Source organism: Rhinoraja longicauda, chromosome 9, assembly GCF_053455715.1.
Source record: "Rhinoraja longicauda isolate Sanriku21f chromosome 9, sRhiLon1.1, whole genome shotgun sequence".
NCBI classification, from domain to species: Eukaryota; Metazoa; Chordata; class Chondrichthyes; order Rajiformes; family Arhynchobatidae; genus Rhinoraja; species Rhinoraja longicauda.
The window spans coordinates 23,153,342-23,174,595 of record NC_135961.1 but is presented as its reverse complement, the minus strand read 5'-3'; the positions used below and the strand labels follow the sequence as shown (position 1 = coordinate 23,174,595).

The 21,254-nt window shown below is 41.1% G+C and overlaps 1 protein-coding gene across 3 annotated transcripts in view; it reads right to left on the bottom strand.

Moving 5' to 3' along the window:
• Nucleotides 1-21,254, bottom strand: part of ubr2 (ubiquitin protein ligase E3 component n-recognin 2) — a 109,473-nt gene that overhangs the window by 66,901 nt on the left and 21,318 nt on the right. For 2 of the 3 annotated variants that reach the window (XM_078404963.1, XM_078404965.1), the window contains exons 9-13: nucleotides 19,761-19,868; nucleotides 17,222-17,310; nucleotides 15,654-15,752; nucleotides 10,733-10,899; nucleotides 10,208-10,307 (exon numbers count right to left, since the gene is read on the bottom strand). In XM_078404963.1, coding sequence (XP_078261089.1) covers nucleotides 10,208-10,307; nucleotides 10,733-10,899; nucleotides 15,654-15,752; nucleotides 17,222-17,310; nucleotides 19,761-19,868 — 563 coding nt within the window. Of the gene's footprint in view, nucleotides 1-10,207; nucleotides 10,308-10,732; nucleotides 10,900-15,653; nucleotides 15,753-15,822; nucleotides 15,922-17,221; nucleotides 17,311-19,760; nucleotides 19,869-21,254 lie in introns of all 3 variants that reach the window. The other variant, XM_078404964.1, reaches the window with a different exon arrangement.

The following is a 21,254-nucleotide window of genomic DNA, read 5'->3' as shown; positions in this document are numbered from 1 at the left end:
GGCAGGGGGGTGGGATCTCGTGCAGCCCAGAGGCATGTGAGAGGCTAGAAGTTGGTATGGAGGGTGCTGTGGGAAAGGTTAATGAACAGAATAGGCAGCTGAAAGGTGGAGAGCAAGAAAGGACAGATGGTTTAAACTGCACGTTTTTTCATGCAAAGGGCCTGATGGATAAGGCAGATGAGCTTAGGGCATGGATAGGTACGAGCGACTGGGATGTTGTAGCCATGACTGAAACCTGGTTAAGGGATGGCCAGGACTGGCAGCTCAATGTTCCAGGGTACAGGAGCTTCAGGAGAGACAGGGGTGAGGGGAAAAAGAGAAGGGGAGAGAGGGTTGCATTGTTGGTTAAGGGGGATGTCACGGCTGTGTTCACAGGTGACATTACAGACGGTTTGTCTAGTGAGGCTATATGGGTGAAGCTGAGGAACAAGAAAGAGATGATCACCTTGTTGGGGGTGTATTACAGACCCCCGCATAGTCAGCGGGAATTAAAAGAACAAATGTGCTGAGAGATTGCAGACAGCTGCAGGTCAAATAAGGTATAAACTTTCCCAATATATACTGGGAAAATCATAGCAGGAAGGGTTTAGATGGGGTGCAATTCCTCAAAAGTGTTCAGGAGTTTTCTTAAGCAGAATGTGGAGCCCCCCACACGTGAGAAGGCAACACTGGATTTAGTATTGGGAAATTTTGAAGGGCAAGTTAATGAAGAGTGTGTGGAGGAGCCTTGTGGGACCAGTGGCCACAGCTCAATTAGGTTGAAGATAGTTATGGATAGGGACAGAGAGGGTCCACGTGTTAAAATGCTCAACTGGGGTAAAGCCAACTTTGAGGGTGTGAGAGAAGGTCTCGCTCAAGTTGGCTGGAGCAAGTTATTTGAGAGGAAAGGAACATCGGCCAAATGGGATGTTTTTAAAAGTGTACTGAAGAAAGCACAGGATGTGTATGTCCCCGTTAGAGTGAAGGGCAAAGCAGGCAAACGTAAGGAAGCTTGGCTGATGAGGGAAATTGAGATGTTATTCAAAAACAAGAAGGATGCACGGGACAGGTAGAGGCAGCTGGGATCAAGTGCATCCATGAAGGAGTTTCGGGAACTAAGGAGTAAACTAAAAAACGGAAATCAGAAAGGCAAAAAGGGGCCAGGAGATCGCTCTGGCAGGTAGCATTAAGGATAATCCCAAAAGATTTTATAAATACATAAGGGGGAAAAGGGTAACTAGAGAGAGTGGGACCTATCAGGAATCAAAGCAGTCACCTTTGTGTGGAGCCACAGGAGATGGGCAAGGTCCTAAATGAGTATTTCTCCTCTGTATTTACCGAGGAGAAAGACAGTAGGACGAAGGAATTTGGAGGTCACTGGAAGTGTCTTGAGAGCAGTCAGGGTTACCGTCGAAGTACTGAAGGTACTATCGTGTTTGAAGGTAGACAAAGCTCCAGGGCCTGATCAGATATATCCGAGGACATCGAGGGAAACTAGAGAGGAAATTGCGGAAGCCCTGGTTGAAATTTACTAGTCGCCTTAAATACAGGAGAGGTGCCGGAAGACTGGAGGGTGGCAAATGTTGTGCCTCTTTTCAAGAAGGGCTGCAGGGAAAATGCTGGGAACAATAAGCCGGTGAGTTTAATATCTGTAGTTGGTAAGGTACTGGAGAGTATTCTGAGGGATAGGATATACAGGCATTTGGATGGGCAAGAGCTGAATAGGGACAGTCAGCATGGCTTTGTACATGGGAGGTCATGTCTCACAAATCTGATCGATTTTTTTGAAAACGTGGCCAAAAAGGTTGATGAGGGCAGAGCTGCAGATGTTGTGTACATGGACGTCAGTAAGGCATTCGACAAAGTTCCGCATGGTAGGCTGCTCTGGAAGGTTAGATCGCATGGGATCTAAGGATAGCCGAATAGATAGTAAACTGGCTCCATGGAAGAAAGCAGAGAGTGATGGTGGAAGTTTGCTTCTCAGACTGGAGGCATGTGACTAGTGGTGTGCCTCAGGGATCAGTGCTGGGCCCGTTACTGTTTGTCATCTACATCAATGATTTGGATGAGAACATACAGGGCAAGATGAATAAATTTGCTGATGACACAAAAGTTAGTGGTTTTGCAGATAGTGTAGATGGTTGTGAACGATTGCAGCAGGATCTGGATCGATTGGCCAGGTGGGCGGAGGAATGGTTGATGGAATTTAATACAGAGAAATGTGAGGTGTTGCATTTTGGGACGTCGAACAAGGGCAGGCTTACTCAGTAAATGGTAGGCCTCTGGGTAGTGTTGTAGAGCAGAGGGATCTAGGAGTACAAATGCATGGTTCCTTGAAGGTCAAGTCGCAGGTAGATAAGGTGGTCAAAAAGGCCTTTGGCATTTTGGCCTTCGTCAGTCAGAGTATTGAGTAAAGAAGTCATGTTGAGGCTGTGTAAGATGTTGGTGAGACTGCATTTTGAATATTGTGTTCAGATCTGGGCACCATGTTATAGGAAAGATATTGATTGTCAAGCTTGAAAGGGTTCAGGAAAGATTTACGAGGATTTTGCCAGGACTAAAGGGTGTGAGTTATAGGGAGAGGTTGAGTAGGCTGGGTCTCTATTGCATGGAGCGCAGGAGGATGTGGGGAGATCTTATGGAGGTATACAAAATAATGAGAGGAATAGATCGGGTAGATGCACAGTCTTTTGTCTAGAGTAAGGGAATCGGGGACCGGAGGACATAGGTTCAAGGTGAAGGGGAAAAGATTTCATAGGAATCCGAGAGGTAACTTTTTCACACAAAGGGTGGTGGGTGTATGGAACAAGCTGTGAGAGGAGGTAGTTGAGGCTGAGACTCCCATCGTTTAAGAAACAGTTAGACAGGTACATGGATAGGACAGGTTTGGAGGGATATGGACCAAGCGCAGGCAAGTAGGACAAGTACAGCTGGGACATTGTTGGCCGATGTGGGCGAGTTGGGCTGAAGGGCCTGTTTCCACACAGTATCACTACAACTTGATGACTCTACATATTTGAGTGAAAAATTTGAGAAACATCAAACAGGGTTAAAATTAAAAATTCAATTATTAAGTAAATGGAGCCTTTCCTCAGAATCTGAAACATAAAAAATAAGCTTTCTATTTTTTACTGCTATAAATACATAGTAAAAAAAAATAATTTGCCATGCACATCAAACTTTCATGAAACAGTCCGAGTGGCGGACATGTTGGCAAGGATACTCGACAGGGGAGACCGAAGTCAGGAAGAGCCGTAGTGGTGGGTGACTCCATCGTCCGAGGGACGGACAGAAGATTCTGTGGCAGCAGGAGGGACTTGAGGATGGTCTGTTGCCTCCCTGGTGCCAGGGTTCAGCACATCACTGACTGGCTTCAGAAAATCCTAGTGAGGGAAGGCGATCAACCTGAAGTCGTTGTGCACGTGGGCACGAATGACGTCGGGCGGAAGAGGAAGGAGGTGCTACAGCGGGAGTTTAGAGAGTTAGGAAAAAGACTGAGAAGTAGGACGTCGAAGGTGGTTATCTCTGGACTGCTATCGGTACCTCGTGCTGGTGAGGCCAGGAACAGAGAGATAGAGGGTATGAATTTATGGCTGAGGGGCTGGTGCAGAGAGCAGGGATTTAGATTTCTGGACCACTGGGATCTCTTCTGGGCTAGGGGTGACTTGTACAAAAGGGACGGGTTACATCTTAACAGCAGGGGGACAAACATTCTGGCAGGCAGGTTTGCTAGTGCGACACCTGTGGCTTTAAACTAAGTAGTGGGGGGGAGGGGTTAACAAATTGTGAATATGAAGATGAGGTTAAAGGGAATACAGGAGATATTGCAGAAGACTCTCGGAAGAATGGGAACAGAAGTTCTAGAGGGGAAAAGAGATTAAGGGCAGGGCCATTTGTGGCCGATGTGAGAGGGGAGGTAAATACAGAAGTTAAAGTGTTGTACTTAAATGTGCGTAGTATAAAAAATAAAGTGGATGAGCTTGAGGCTCAGTTAGTCATGGGCAAGTATGATGTTGTAGGGATCACTGAGACATGGCTACAAGAGGACCAGGGCTGGGAACTGAATATTCAGGGGTACACAATGTATAGAAAAGACAGACAGGTGGGCAGAGGGGGTGGGGTTGCTCTGCTGGTAAGGATTGATATTCATTCCCTTGCAAGGGGTGACATAGAATCAGGAGATGTTGAATCAGTATGGATAGAAATGAGGAATTGTAAGGATAAAAAGACCCTAATGGGAGTTATCTATAGGCCCCCAAACAGTAGCCTCGACATAGGGTGCAAGTTGAATCAGGAGATAAAATTGGCGTGTCACAAATGTAATGCTACTGTGGTTATGGGAGATTTCAACATGCAGGTAGACTGGGAAAATCAGGTTGGAAATGGACCCCAGGAAAGAGAGTTTGTAGAGTGCCTTCGAGATGGATTCTTAGAACAGCTTGTACTGGAGCCTACCAGGGAGAAGGCAATTCTGGATTTAGTGTTGTGTAATGATCCTGATCTGATAAGGGGACTAGAGGTAAAAGAGCCATTAGGAGGCAGTGATCACAACATGATAAGTTTTACTCTGCAAATGGAAAGGCAGAAGGGAAAATCGGAAGTGTCAGTATTACAGTATAGCAAAGGGGATTACAGAGGCATGAGGCAGGAGCTGGCCAAAATTGACTGGAAGGAGGCCCTAGCAGGGAAGACGGTAGAACAGCAATGGCAGGTATTCCTGGGAATAATGCAGAGGTTGCAGGATCAATTTATCCCAAAGAGGCGGAAAGACTCTAAGGGAAGTAAGAGACACCTGTGGCTGACAAGGCAAGTCAAGGACAGCATAAAAATAAAGGAGAGGAAGTATAACATAGCAAAGAAGAGTGGGAAGACAGAGGATTGGGACTATTTTAAAGAGCAACAAAAGTTAACTAAAAAGGCAATACGGGGAGAAAAGATGAGGTACGAGGGTAAACTAGCCAATAATATAAAGGAGGATAGCAAAAGTTTTTTTAGGTACGTGAAGAGGAAAAAAATAGTGAAGGCAAATGTGGGTCCCTTGAAGACAGAATTTATTATGAGGAACAATAATTTATTATGGGGAACAAAGAAATGGCATACGAGTTAAACCGTTACCTTGGATCTGTCTTCACTGAGGAAGATACACACAATCTCCCAAATGTTCTAGGGGCTGGAGAACCTAGGGTGATGGAGGAACTAAAGGAAATCCACATTAGGCAGGAAATGGTTTTGGGTAGACTGATGGGACTGAAGGCTGATAAATCCCCAGGGCCTGATGGTCTGCATCCCAGGGTACTTAAGGAGGTGGCTCTACAAATAGTGGAAGCATTGGAGATCATTTTTCAATGTTCTATAGATTCAGGATCAGTTCCTGTGGATTGGAGGATAGCAAATGTTTTCCCACTTTTTAAGAAAGGAGGGAGAGAGAAAACGGGTAATTATAGACCAGTTAGTCTGACATCAGTGGGGGGGAAGATGCTGGAGTCAATTATAAAAGACGAAATTGCTGAGCATTTGGATAGCAGTAACAGGATCATTCCGAGTCAGCATGGATTTACGAAGGGGAAATCATGCTTGACAAATCTACTGGAATTTTTTGAGGATGTAACTAGGAAAATTGACAGGGGAGAGTCAGTGGATGTGGTGTACCTCGACTTTCAGAAAGCCTTTGACAAGGTCCCACATAGGAGATTAATGGGCAAAATTCGAGCACATGGTATTGGGGGTAGGGTACTGACATGGATAGAAAATTGGTTGACAGACAGAAAGCAAAGAGTGGGGATAAATGGGTCCCTTTCGGAATGGCAGGCAGTGACCAGTGGGGTACCGCAAGGTTCGGTGCTGGGACCCCAGCTATTTACGATATACATTAATGACTTAGATGAAGGGATTAAAAGTACCATTAGCAAATTTGCAGATGATACTAAGCTGGGGGGTAGTGTGAATTGTGAGGAAGATGCAATAAGGCTGCAGGGTGACTTGGACAGGTTGTGTGAGTGGGCGGATACATGGCAGATGCAGTTTAATGTAGATAAGTGTGAGGTTATTCACTTTGCAAGTAAGAATAGAAAGACAGATTATTATCTGAATGGTGTCAAGTTAGGAAGAGGGGATGTTCAACGAGATCTGGGTGTCCTAGTGCATCAGTCACTGAAAGGAAGCATGCAGGTACAGCAGGCAGTGAAGAAAGCCAATGGAATGTTGGCCTTCATAACAAGAGGAGTTGAGTAGAGGAGCAAAGAGGTCCTTCTGCAGTTGTATAGGGCCCTAGTGAGACTGCACCTGGAGTACTGTATGCAGTTTTGGTCTCCAAATTTGAGGAAGGATATTCTTGCTATTGAGGGCGTGCAGCGTAGGTTCACTAGGTTAATTCCCGGAATGGCGGGACTGTCGTATGTTGAAAGCCTGGAGCAATTAGGCTTGTATACACTGGAATTTAGAAGGATGAGGGGGATCTTATTGAAACATATAAGATAATTAGGGGATTGACACATTAGAGGCAGGAAACATGTTCCCAATGTTGGGTGAATCCAGAACAAGGGGCCACAGTTTAAGAATAAGGGGTAGACCATTTAGAACGGAGATGAGGAAGAACTTTTTCAGTCAGAGAGTGGTGAAGGTGTGGAATTCTCTGCCTCAGAAGGCAGTGGAGGCCAGTTCCTTGGATGCTTTCAAGAAAGAGCTGGATAGAGCTCTTAAGGATAGCGGAGTGAGGGAGTATGGGGAGAAGGCAGGAACGGGGTACTGATTGAGAGTGATCAGCCATGATCGCATTGAATGGCGGTGCTGGCTCGTAGGGCTGAATGGCCTACTCCTGCACCTATTGTCTATTGTCTATAAAACTCATCTGGTCATCTGCTTTTATCAAGAAAATGTTAACCCTCAGCATATTTCTGCTCGCTAAAGACATCCACAACCAAATTCCGCCATATGAAAATAATAGTATACAAGAACAATGACACCCCGTGTTGTTAGATTTCAGAATCTTTAACTTGAGGCAGTGCAAATATTCATAACACTCTTCTTCACTACAACACTCAACAAATTAAACAAAACCATCAAATGCACTTCTGGGTAACAAGTCACCAACTATTGAAATATTTCTTGACTACAGTTTTGTCCATAAGTTTAAGCTTGAAAATATAAGAAAATAACTGCAGATGCTGGTACAAATCGAAGGTATTTATTCACAAAAAGCTGGTGTAACTCAGCAGGTCAGGCAGCATCTCAGGAGGGAAGGAATGGGCGACGTTTCGGGTCGAGACCCTTCTTCAGACTGATGTCAGGGGGGTGGGACAAAGGAAGAATATAGGTGGAGACAGGAAGACAGTGGGATATCTGGGAAGGGGGAGGGGAAGAGAGGGACAGAGGAACAATCTAAAGTTGGAGAAGTCAATGTTCATACCACTGGGCTGCAAGCTGCCCAGGCAAAATATGAGGTGCTGTTCCTCCAATTTCCATTGGGACTCACTATGGCACTGCAGGAGGCCCATGACAGAAAGGTCAGACTTGGAACGGGAGGGGGAGTTGAAGTGCTCGGCCACTGGGAGATCAGATTGGTTAACGCAGATTGAGCGCAGGTGTTGAGTGAAGCTTGAAAATATATTACATTTATGAACCATTCTCTCATTCTTCCAATAGAATTGGCCTCCTGTCCCCAGCAGGGCGACATGCGTGTCTTCAGCCAATTCAATTCACTCCCAGTAATATCAAGAAATGGCTAAAGGCTTTGGATACTGCAATGGCCATGGGTCCTTACAACATTCCAACAATACTACTCAAGGCTTATGCTCCAGTATTTGCCAAGCCTCTTCAACACAGCTGCAACATCTGAAATATGTAGATAATTACAAGGTATGTCCCATCCACAAGTAGGATAAACCCAACCGGGCCAATTACCACCCCACAATTCTACTCTCAATCAGCAGCAAAGCGACGGAAGAATCTGCTCACAGAAGCTTAGTTGGGATTCCACCTCAGATTCTGACATTACAGCCATGGACCAAACATGAACAAAGGAATTGAACGCCAGAGGCAAAGTTAGAGCAAGTGCAAGTTGATATAAAGGCAGCACTTGCGAGAGTATGGCATTAAGGAGCCTTGACTAAATGGGAAAATTATTTAATGGGAATCGGGATAAAGGCCTTTGCTGGTTTGAATCATACTGATCATCAAGGAAGATGGTTGTGGTGGTTGGATGCCCTTTATCTCAGCCACAGGAGATCTCTACAGGAGTTTCTCAGGGTAGTGTACTACACCCAATCATATTTAGTTGCTTCATATATGCCATTCCTTCAAACATAAGTTCAGAAGTAGGAATGTTAGTACAATGTGGAGCATCATTCATGACTCTTTGAACAATGAAGCAGTCCAATGTCCACTCCTGGGCTGATTGGTGACAAGTAAGATTCACTCCACACAAGTACCAGTCAATGATAACTAGCAAGGGAATTCAGCTATCACTCCCCGACATTCAATGGCATTGCCATTACTGAATCCACCACTATCAAAATTCCAGGATTTATCATTGACCAGAAATCAAACTGGTCTCTACCCAAAACGTCACCCATTTCTCTCCAGTAATGCAGCCTGACCCGCTGAGTTACTCCAGCATTTTGTGTCTACCTTCAATTTAAACCAGCTGCAGTTTTTTTTTCCTAGAAACCAAACTGGAGTAGCCATACACAATGGGACTACAAAGCTTGGTCAGAGGCTTGGAATCCTGCAGCTAATAACTCGCCTCTTAAATCCCCAAGGCCCATCTACATGGCTCCAGTCAGGAGGCGGTGGTACACTCTTCAGATGCCTGGATGAGTAGAGCTTCAGCAGCAGTCAAGGAGCTTGGCACCATACAAGATGCAGCTGACCGCTTCAGCTATATGATGAACTGTAGCAACTCACCAAGAAATGCATTGACAATCTGACAATTTGCTAGAGTTTGCAGCATATCGAACTACAAAAGGACATGTCAAAATTAAAAGCCCTTTAACATTGCAGATAATTTTGTGTTTAAATTATCACTGCTTAAATTCTAACACTTGACCATAAAAAAATGTCAAAGGCCATGGTTTTAAATTGAAACAGAGGAGAAAGTTGCAAAAAAAAATTCCAGGTGCATTTTTCTAAACAAAACGGCATTTGATATAAACAATGGAATTCATTTTTCACAGAATGAATCCATGTGCCATTCCAGAGTATTAAGTATAAAATCTTAACAGATATTCAGTGCCGCATTATGTGGGTGCTACATTGTTAGAACTGTTTTACTGCAGGTGAAAAAGATTGGAAACAAGTGAAACTGCAGATGCTAGAACCTGAATTTGAAGGCTTCCCTGGCTGCCTTTCTACAACTGCGTTTTTGTTTGTTTAACTAAAAACAATACCTGGTCTTTGTGGGAACTTGTCATTTCCTGGCACGGAAAAGTATTTAAGTGGTTACAAAATCCTGCGCAATGCATATTGTTATGATGGGCATTGTGTAAATTGAAGTTTTTTTCCATGCAGAATGACAAGCTCCACGACCACTGACCATCTGCTTTTCATCTACACATACTTGGCATTTACTCTCATGCAAACATTTTGCAATTCCACATCGAGGTCCATTATTTGCCATTTTTATCTATTACTAAAACTCTCATCTTGTTTGTGGGTATATGGATATATTTGATATTTGGTCTGGAAACACAGCCAAAACGGTACACAATTGCACGACAATTTTAGGCCCACCCTACCCACCATTCCCCGGCTGTCTCAATAAATCAAGTTTTGTTACTTTTTAAAAACAATTAACTTAATAAACTTTAATAAATGCGCTTCCCCCCCCCCCCCTTCGGGAAGACCAGAGGGAGGACTGGCACCCGTCCCGGTGTGCCCCGTGCCTGACCTTCCTCCCGTGGTGCAGCACGGCGGCAGAGGGTTAAACAAGATGGCCGTCGCCATTGTTCGCTGCCAAACTGCAGATGTTTTGGATCCACGGCTCGCTCTGCCCGCAGCACTGGCTGCACGGGGCCAAGTGAGTGGATTCCTCTCCCCTTCCCTGTCCCCCCTCGCCCGCCCACGGCCCTGGGGGACAACAGGTCGACAGATCGTCAGTTGGGGAGGGTTGCCTGGCCCGTAGGAGAGGTTTCCACCCAATGGGGGTTGCCTCGCCCGCAGGACCGCCCGCTGCAGAGATTTGCACCCAGCGGGTGCATACCCTTCTAATAGGACATAACAATTTTAAACCAACCTGCATTCGCTTTAAAAGCTGCAAGAAGACTTGAAAACCTTCCAGAAACTTCTCTCTTAGTTTGTCGGTCCACTCGGTTGGTTTGCTAACCAATACGTACCTAAGAAAAGAGCACCACATTTGAAAATGGAAAGTGAAGGAGTTTTTCAAAACAAAGATACCTCTATTTCATTGCAATGAAAATCGTAATTAGAGGGAGGAGGGGGAGGGGGGAGGTGGAGGGAGGGGGAGGACGAGGGAGGGGGGGAGGGAGGAGGACAAGGGAGGGGGGGGAGAGGGGAAGAGGGAGGAGGGAGGGGGGAGGAGGGAGGGGGAGGAGGGAGGGGGAGGAGGGAGGGGGAGGAGGGAGTAGGGTATGGGGGGAGGGGGTGAGGGAGAGGAGACGGTGCTCTTACGTCTTTTCTTAGTTAAATTCGAGACAACCACAATAAATGTATCTATGGGATGGATGGAAGGATTTATCAAATGCTCATGCAGACATCTTTATTGAAATATGCACTGTTTGGGTGATGTTTTTACACTTACTTCAAATCACCAATGAGACTTTGTACCCTCCTGAATTTGAGGGCCTGTATGGCTGTATATCTTTCAAACTGAAATCTACCATGAGAATCTCGCTGTCTCATCAGGTGATCCATGAAAGTTTGAATTATGGTTGTCATGAGGTTTTCTTCTGTTATTAGCACGCGTGCCTAAAATGCAAAAGACCTATCAATTTTAACAGTAAATATTTTCCAATTGCAGAAACTCCATAATATCAGGCAAAAAAACATGACAAAAGCACTATAAATTAAGGGAAATGTCAAAATATGATGAGAACTGGAAAACAGATACATAAATGCTAGGGCAAATCATGACATTTTTCAGCCTCTACTTTCATTGGTGCGAAGTTAGAAGCAGAATAATACAGCTTCAAATTCCTCAATAAAAAATACAAGTGCAGAAGGAAAATAAAAGACTTCGGGCATGACAAAGTAGTAGAATTGTTATACATCGTAAAGAATAGTCACGATTTGAAGCAAACGTCTTAATTGTACAACATATTTTCAAAACTAGTGGAGCAAGCAGGATGCAAAGTTCTCCCGCTCTCTCTCACCCACACAGGATTGGATATAATGCTATTAAAATTTAAATACACGTAAACAAAAACTGCACTTTGGAAGCACAATGAGCTGTTAACTGACCACGCGGTGTTGAAAATGCAAACATAGGCAGAGAAATGCTTCAATAAAAATTCTAACATGCAAATTGCAAAAACGTCTATGCGGAAATCAACTGGAGGAATGATGGTGCTCCACACATATATAATTTCTTTAAATATAAAAACCAGATCAGCATCAATACCTCTCAGTTAAAAAAAAAAAATTCAGGATCAGAGCCTTGCAAGAATGACCAACATTAACAGCACAGACCAAATTGCCAAGCTGTAATGCCATGCCTGGTTTTGACCTGCTGTAGTGTTTCTGATGAAGGTACTCCTCGAATTCAGTTGGGGAAGGTCTTCCAGAATTTTGAAGCAACCCTCATGCATCGTTTTTCCCAGGTCAGTATGTTGCACAACATGGAGAACATGCAGGTAATGTTGCTTTTTCCTGAAGCCCTTTTCCAACATGGTGGCAGCATTCCAGATATATGATTTGTAAATGGTGGGAAGACTTTGGGATGTCAAGAAACGGGCCAGTGCCAAAGGAAACTCCTGTAATGTCAATATTGACATGGTACTCAATGGTGAATATGAGGATATTGAGAGCGAGGGACTCGGCCGCACCAATGTTATTGAAGATCAAGAATAGATAATTATATTCTTTATCGTGTTATTAAAGATCAAAATGAAATCGAATAATACAAGTGCAGAAGGAAAATAAAAGACGGGGCATAATAAAGTTGTAGAATTGTGGTGCATCATTAAGAATGGTCACGATTTGAAGCAAACGTCTTCATTGTTAGACACATTTTCAAAATTAATGGAAAAGACAGGATGCAAAGATAAGTTCACACACTCATATACACACATCCTCTCAAGGGATCAAATATAGTGCAATTTAAATTTAAATATACTTGTTTTTTGGATGACAAATAAAGATATCCTGAATCCTGAACGTGACCAAAAACAACATTTTGGTAGCACAAAATGAGTGACTCACTGACCATGTGGTTGAGCTTCTACTCAATAATGAATACAAGGATATTGAGAGAGGGAGTCAGCCACACTAATGCTGTTGAATATCAAGGATAGCCAATTAGATTCTTTAACATGGGGAGAATACAATTAGAGTAAATGGATACTTGATGTAAATGGATACATGTGCTTGATGGGCAGTCTGGGCCTGTTCATGTGCTGCAGGACTCTCAGCTTTGCTGGACATTGGCTGGCACTGCTGACAAGAATGTTAATTACCATTTGCCAGCCCATGTTGGAATGCTATATTATTTCTAATAAAGGCAGGTATGTATTGAATGGACTGCTTTATTTGCTGAGATGTTGCATTGTGAATGCAATTGAACATTGTGCAATCTTCAGCAAAGAATCCAGTGGCATTCTCTACAAAGAATCTCAATGTATTTGCAACAAATTAATTTATTTTTCAAAAAAGTTGCTTTTTAATATTAGCCTCATTCACAAATGGGATCTTGGGACCTCTCAAATAATCATATTGCCAAGGATGGATTTGTGAAGTGTAGCTGCTTTCCATAAAAATATAATATGAAAAAAATATTATTTTATTAAGGGTCTCAAACCAAAACATAACCTATCCATGTTCTCCAGAGATGCTGCCTACCATGCTGATTTACTCCAGCACTGTTTCCTTTTCAAAATATCACTGCATTTAATGCAACACCCATCAGAGTGTCCAGATAATCTGATCTTTTATGTTCACCTGGTTTAACACCTTATCAGCAGAAGGCACTTCAGACTGTGTGGCATACCCTCTGATTATGATCTTATGTTGGAAGGAAGGTAATTGTTTAGCAATGTAAGGTGGTTGGGTCTTGGACAGTGCTCTATGGAAATTGAGTTTAATTGCAGGTGTTTTCTGGCATCATCAGCAACGGGTGACTAACACAATAAGTGGAAGCCTGCCCAGAAAGATCTGGCATCAAGATCCATAGCAAAAATACTAGTTCACAGGTCGCTGCGCAATGTAAGCAAATATAAGCACGAATGTGGGGCAAAGAAATCCAAAAGTTCCAGAACATCGGTTTGCATTAAAGATCACCAAAATGAAATCTAATTCTGTTTCTATCTCCACAAATTATTCATTTTTCTGGAAGAAAGCTTCATTGACAAAGCCTACATTTATATTCAGTTACTCGTTGTACTTGGGAAGACGGCATCATGTCACCATCTTCAAATTTAGCAGTCCTTCTAATGAAGATAATCTCAACGTTGTTGGATAGTGCTAGTGTACGGGGTGATTGCTGGTCGGCACGGACTCGGAGGACCGAAGGGCCAGTTACCACGCTGAATCTTTCGAGTCTAAACGGGCAAACATTTCTATTTATTTGAATGAATTAATGTTAAATTGATTGTGTCATTAATTTTTCAATTTCTGGTTAATGATTTGTAATAGTTTTTAAATGTCTTTGTGTTTTGCAGAGTTGGAGAGTTATAGGCTAATGTTTCTCCAGCCATTTCTTGCAAGGGCCTTAGTTTGGTCTGCCCACAAAAAAAGTTACACTTTACAAGCACTTGCCTCTGTGTAGCACGTTATCATTTAAGCTCTGGTCAGTTATGGGCAGCAAGTCAAGATATGATGAATCTAGAAACAGTCCATCATTTGAACACACATTGAAAGTAGGGAGTTCATCTTTGGTAACAAATACTGGTGCATTATAAAGAGGAAGCACCTGGTTTCAAAAGATTTCATCACTGTTGAAGTACCATCAATCAATATCGCCCTTTCAAGGTAGTATAGTAGTAACAAATCAAGGAATCAGGTGGACACAAAGGAACTGCAGATGCTAGTTTACAAAAATAAGTCTGTCAGTCTGAAGAAGGGTCCTGACCTAAAAAGTTCCTATCCATTGAATCAGGTGCACAAACTAGTACTGGTGAAAAGATATGCAGTCATGAATTCCAAAGTGAGTTGCAGGAAATCAAGTTCTTACAATATGCTATCATTTCAATCTCATAGGTTAGATTATATTTTTGTATATTCACCAACTTCCCAAACCATGGTCACCAAGTAAGGATCAAGAATTAAATCCAAAAAATGGCAGTTTTGTGGAGAGAGTTTAATGCAGATCAAACTTTATTTACAAAGTACATCCAGACAACATTGATTTACCTGGTTTCAATATTCCAGTGTACATAGGACAATTTAACTCACCGCTACAACATCCGGTTGAGAAAGGCCAAGAAATGCACCTGCTGCAGCATTCAGATTTCTTACATTATCCCTCTCAACAATTTTGTATCACTGAAGCTCTCATTTTTCAAATCTTCACAGATCAACATAAAAATGCATTTTCTCCTCCCACTTCATGCAAAATAGTCAGTGATAAATAACATACATTACAAGAATTGCCATCACCTTTGAAGATTGGAACAAGAACACTCAACATGAACACTCTCAAGGAAACAGATGGATTGAGAAGCATAGCGAGCTGTTGTAGAGCCTGTGCACAGATGGCTCGATCATTCTGTGCTATCTTATAGTTACCCTTATATTTGAGTTAGACATTACAGTGAACGAACAATAAGGCATTCTGAAACATAATTAACATTCAGCCCTTTATAAACTAATACCAAACTGCTGCTCATTAATTCCTAGTCCTCAGAGAACTGATACATCACATCATGTTCATAAGAACACAAATGTAGCAATGCACTGCATCAGTAATATGCCTACAATGTGGGAAAAAAGTTAATAAAAGATTTCATGGAAGAAGACAAAAGCAATACATTTTTCCAGTTTTTGGCAAAATCTATCTATGGCATTTTCAAAACACATTCAAAAGGTCCTGAATGCTTACCAACAGAGCTGGTGTAACTATATTGTAACTGGGTGAACAACGTGCAGAACTTGTTTTCTCTTCCATATTTCTCCTTCTTGAGGTATTGAATCATAAGTAGAGGACATGGCACCCAACTATTCTTTCTCTAATTGTTTTCTTAACATGTAAACACAATGACTATCACAAGATTGGAAAATCGATAAACAATGATGTTCTTTCCTCAATGTGAAACTCTGCACACAGAATGTCATTGCACAACCATCAAGATATCCTTATCATCAGCATCCATTCTCACCCAAAACCACCCAATCCTTCAAGTTGTAGTCCCCTGGCAAATCTGCCACCTCAAATGGTATAACAATAAAACAAAAAACTTCTGAACTATGTGTCAGAACTCAATTGAGAAAAACCAACGCAATTTGACTTCACATAATAAGTGATACCAAAACATCTTGCTGTGCTAGTTCAAAGTGGAATTATTACTTACCAAGGAAGGCACTGTGAAAATTTGCACTGAGAGATCAGTAACCGAGAACTCTCTTTCATGGTCATCATTCACATAGTCAGTCTGCAACCTCTCATAGTTCTAATGAAAAGGCAGAGAAGAGGCAAGGAGGGGGACAAAAATAAGTTGAATGAAAATCCACTGTACTCACCAATGTTGGGACAGTGAAGAGTTGGACAGAGAGAGCGGTCACTGACATTACCCGCTCATGATCATCTTCCATAAAATCACTCTGCAATTGCTGGTAATTCTAAACACAAGATAAATTCACCTCCAGGTCATGTCCAAATTGTCCTCAAAATTAAGTGCTGATTTAATATCTATTTATTAAGATTCAAATGGCAAAAAAGTAGGGGGGATAATCATCTACAGATTTAATTAGAAATGAGAAAAGAAACTTTCACTCAACTACAAGCAAAAAGAGATTTACAACGTTCAAACGGGAAATTTGGGAAAAAAACACCCCCTTGTATTAATTTCACATCGCATTGGCCATTCATTTTCAGATGTCTCAATTTCAGCTTTAGTGACATTAATCAATTTCATATATAGCCACCCAGGCTACATGGGTACGTGGATGGATGCGAGGACAAATTTTGCATAATCAACTATTAGGACTGGATATTCTTATCATTTTTCCACCACAAGCAAATCTCCTTAAATGTGGAAAAGATCTTCAGTCTAACCTACTGACCCTGCTCAGAGGACCTCTGGGAGTATCACTTGTGAGAAGCCTCATTGTTTGTGAGAATAACACTTGCGAGAGACATCAGTCACAAATCGTGTCATACATGTCGAGGTGTGTATACCGCAACAACTGAGCATCTTTACTCCTTATCCAACATATTTATGTACGCCAATTATCTTGTGACCACAGAACAAGGTTGCTTGCCAATCGGAATAACCAAAGTTTATACAATGCCAAAAGCTGGGATTGTTAACAGTGCAAATCTGCACATGGCAATTATTCTAATCTGGCAGTCTATCTAGTTTTAGTCTCAGATTCAAAGATGATGGAGCATGGTTTTAAACCACGACAACATCTAGTTTCCTTACATATCAACCTAGGAATGACGACATCTGTATACGTTAAATGTCATTCTTTTGTGAACTACATCAACGTTTTTTCAAATTAATTCCAGATTAAAATAAATGATACCTCAACCAAAAGTTGCAAAGATTAAATTAATAGCCATAACACAAATGAGGCAATTAACATGCAAATTCTACATCAACAATTCACAATAAAGATATTTTAACCATCAGCGCCCATGCATCCTTATTTAAAATTATATATTTATCTAGCATCCAGAACTGGAACAATCATTTCTTAAATAGATTTAAAGATAGCATACACTGTAAATAACAGAGCAATCTATATTTTTGCTCCTTTCCTAAAAATTCCTGCAAATTCAGAGTTAAGAACTAAATGAAAATACTTAACATTACAAATACAACAGACTCAGTTATCAAGTTAGAAACTAGTTTTATCAGAGAATGAATCTTCACATAAATTGCCAATATTGAACATCATTCAATATTTCACTTACTTTTGCAAATCGGACTGCAAATAGTTTTTTATATTTCAGATCCATCAGAAGGCTGCTCATAAATAACTGGTGATAGATGTTTCGGGCTCCTGTTGAAAAAATAAATAATTCTTAAGGGAAAAACATTGAGAATGTGGACGAAAAATGATATTACTGTCACAAAAGGAAATCTATTTCCACAGAATAGCAGACACATGACCACATGAAAAGGTTATATGAGATCATTTTTGCCACACTTTGATGCAACTCGCACCAACACTGACAATTTTAATTGGTAACATTCTTCCTTTGCATGATCTATCTCCTTCATGAACTGTCACCAAGCAAAAAGTCAGTCTTTGCTGAACTAAGATTTCAAGAATATTAGTTATTGCTGTCCTTCAACCTTCATCGATATATTTAAAGAATGAAACTTGCATTGGAATGTTTGCAAACAACAGATGAGGATTTACCAATAACAAGATTTCATCTTTAATTAACCGAATGTTTAATTAAATCGTTAAATGATGTGGACACACATTAGAATCAGTTGATGATTAGAATCAGTTGATGAAGTTTCAGAGGATGATTTGCAACAATTATGAACTGTGTTCAATTTCCCCCTCCCAGGTATCTGAAAGCATTGACCTTAATTTTGAAACTCTAGTTTTTGTTTGAAGGTTAGCAGAAACTAAAGTAAATGGATTGTTTAAAGAATGGTACGTGAAGGAAGATTTCCACTTCATGAGATCTTGGCAAAAGTACTGGGAAAGGAAGGAGCATAACCATAAGATACGCTGCACCAAAACAAGCTCCTAAGAAAAATGACATACCAAAAGTGACTAGAGTGCATACATTAAAGCTGAAAAGGAGGAAGTGGAAGGGACAGCAACTACGAGATAAAACAAAGATTGGATAAGAGCAAAGTGCAGAAACATAACAATAAAGGTAATATTAACATTCCAGGAACAAAACACTTTACAAGAATAGTCAACAATAAAATACCAATAATAAAGGAGTGATGAACAGGGTGAAAATATTACTAAATCAGCTATTTAACTATTTGTAGATCAACAGCTGAACTAAATCCTTTTGTCAATAAAAACAAGAACATCAGTGCATGTGGATAAGGTGACCCAAATATTATTCACATATGCCAAAGCATGGAATACAAAACAAGAATAAAATGAGATAGAACTTCAAAAAAAGAAATTCAGCTCAAAGGCCATAACAGCATAAAGGAGACCTGATTACATGATAGGCAAGACTAGGAGCTAAACATTCAAGGCTTTAAGATCTTTATAAAGGACAAGAAACTTTGAAAAGGAAGCCACAATATTCACAATCACTGCAATGGATAGAAATGAATTAAAAAGACAATAGATAGAATAAGACGTAGAGGAACAATCAATGCTTGAAAACTCCAAGCTTGAGTTATGGGTTGAATAGATAGAAGTGATCCCATAATTTATAAATATAGAAATCATGGAATTTGTAAAATAAGAGTTGCAATAAGATATTTTAATTTTCAGAACCAAGGAAAAAAAAAACTTGTATTAGAGGTAATGATGTTTTGAATGTATTCAGAAAACTATTTCAGAACCTCCAAAACACACATTAGATTTAATCCATAATGAACAAAAACTCATTAAACTGACATGATAAAGGGTATATTTCGCAAATTGGGACCTTTGCCTGGGCTCATTGCAACCCTTGGAACTCAATACCAAATTTAACAATTTCAATTAACTTACTTTCTGGTTTATATTAGAACTTGCCAGTTCTGCAGTAGGTTGTCCAACTGAAAAATTAATTCCATTAATCTCATTCCTCACTCTGCTTCATCTGCTGGGCATTTTACACAGCTCTGACCTGTATTTCCCAACTTCCACATATCCCTTTGTATTCTAACTACTCTCATTAATCTTTCAATCAGATGGGTCCATCAGCAATTTATCACCATGGTAATTGTGGCTCAATCCTATTACAGAGATATTGCTTTTATAATAATAATAATAATAATAATATTCATTTATTGTCATTGCAACGAGTACAACGAAATTAAAAAATAGCCAATCCTGACGGTGCGTACAAACATATATGCAATAAATGCAAAAACAAATAAATACATAAATACAATTAAATACAATTATATGACCGATTTTTTAACGGTGTTGCCTAGTGCAAGGTAGTGTTCAGTTCTCGTATGGCCCTGGGGTAATACAGAATGACTTTTGTTTTAGTCATTCCATAATTCTCTGTGCAATGTAAAATTAGCTGTTTTCTCTGCTATCTAGCATTGGTAATTGATAGACCCTCTCGGACGTAATGTCTTTACAGCACTATGTATTTATTTTGGGTTTCTCGATAACTTGCTTAACACTAGATAGCGTCACATAAAATGAAAGAGAACATAAGATCTTGAAATAAATCAGGAATAAGCCATCTGCCCGGCCTTTCAAAAGCATATTGTATACCTCGGAGGATAAGTTCCTGCACAAACCCCATATCCTATCATTCACATAATGTACAAAAATCAAACAATCTAAAATAGTATTACCTTTCCATAATTTTGAGTCACACAGCATCAATTTATCAATGAGAGAAGAATGGTCCTCATCTGGTCTTTGTTGTAACCCCACTTGACACAATATTCGCCTTAATCCACCTTGATAGGACAAACATTTGAAAAAATAAATGATCCATTTTTATGAAAAATCCACTGTGCTACCTGTTGCTGAGTTGATTACACGTTATTCTACAACTAACATGAAAGTACTCCCCCTTCAGAGTATTTTGAACCTGTATATCAGGATTTTTTAAATGTCTCATATGCCATTGAATAACAGAGCAGAATACCCACCATCTACACTTCACACTGCCTTGGAAAAACAGCCAACATAATCAAATACTTGTCCAACTCCGGACATTTCATCTTCTCCCTGCTCCCCTACGGAAAAGGGTACAGAAGCTTGAAAATGGGAATATGAAGATTGAGTTAAAGGGGAAGCGAATACAGGAGAAATTGCAAAGGACTCTCGACTGAATGGGGAGGGAAGTTCGAGAAGGGATAAGAGAGTAAGGTCAGGGCCAATTGTGACCGGTGTGAGAGGGGAGGTGAATACCGAAATTAAAGTGTTGTATTTAAATGCACGAAGTATAAGAAATAAAGTGGATGAGCTTGAGGCTCAGTTAGACCTTGGCAAGTATGATGTTGTGGGAATCACTGAGACATGGCTACAAGATGTCCAGAGCTGGGAACTGAATATTCAGGGGTACACAACATATAGAAAAGACAGACAGGTGGGCAGAGGGCGTGGGGTTGCTCTGTTGGTGAGGAATGATATTCACTCCCTTGCAAGGGATCACATAGAATCAGGAGATGTAGAATCAGTATGGATAGAAATGAGGAATTGTAAGGGTAAAAAGACCCCAATGGGAGTTATCTACAGGCCCCCAAACAGTAGCCTCGACATAGGGTGCAAGTTGAATCATGAGCTAAAATTGGCATGTCGCAAATGTAATGCTTCGGTGGTTATGGGAGATTTCAACATGCAGGTAGACTGGGAAAATCAGGTTGGTAATGGACCCCAGGAAAGAGAGTTTGTGGAGTGTCTCCAAGATGGATTCTTAGAACAGCTTGAACTGGAGCCTACTAGGGAGAAGGCAATTCTGGATTTAGTGCTGTGTAATGAACCTGATCTGATAAGGGGACTCGAGGTAAAAGAGCCATTAGGATGTAGTGATCACAATATGATAAGTTTTAGTCTACAAATTGAGAGGGAGAAGGGAAAATCGGAAGTGTGAGCATTACAGTATAGCAAAGGGGATTACAAAGGCATGAGGCAAGAGCTGGCCAGAATTGACTGGAAGGAGGCCCTAGCACGGAAGACGGTGGAACAGCAATGGCAGGTATTCCTGGAAATAATGCAGAAATTGCAGGATCAATTTATCCCAAAGAAGAGGAAAGATTCCAAGGGGAGTAAGAGGCACCCGTGGCTGACAATGCTGAGAACTATATTCTGCACTGTATATATTTCCTTTGGCTCTATTT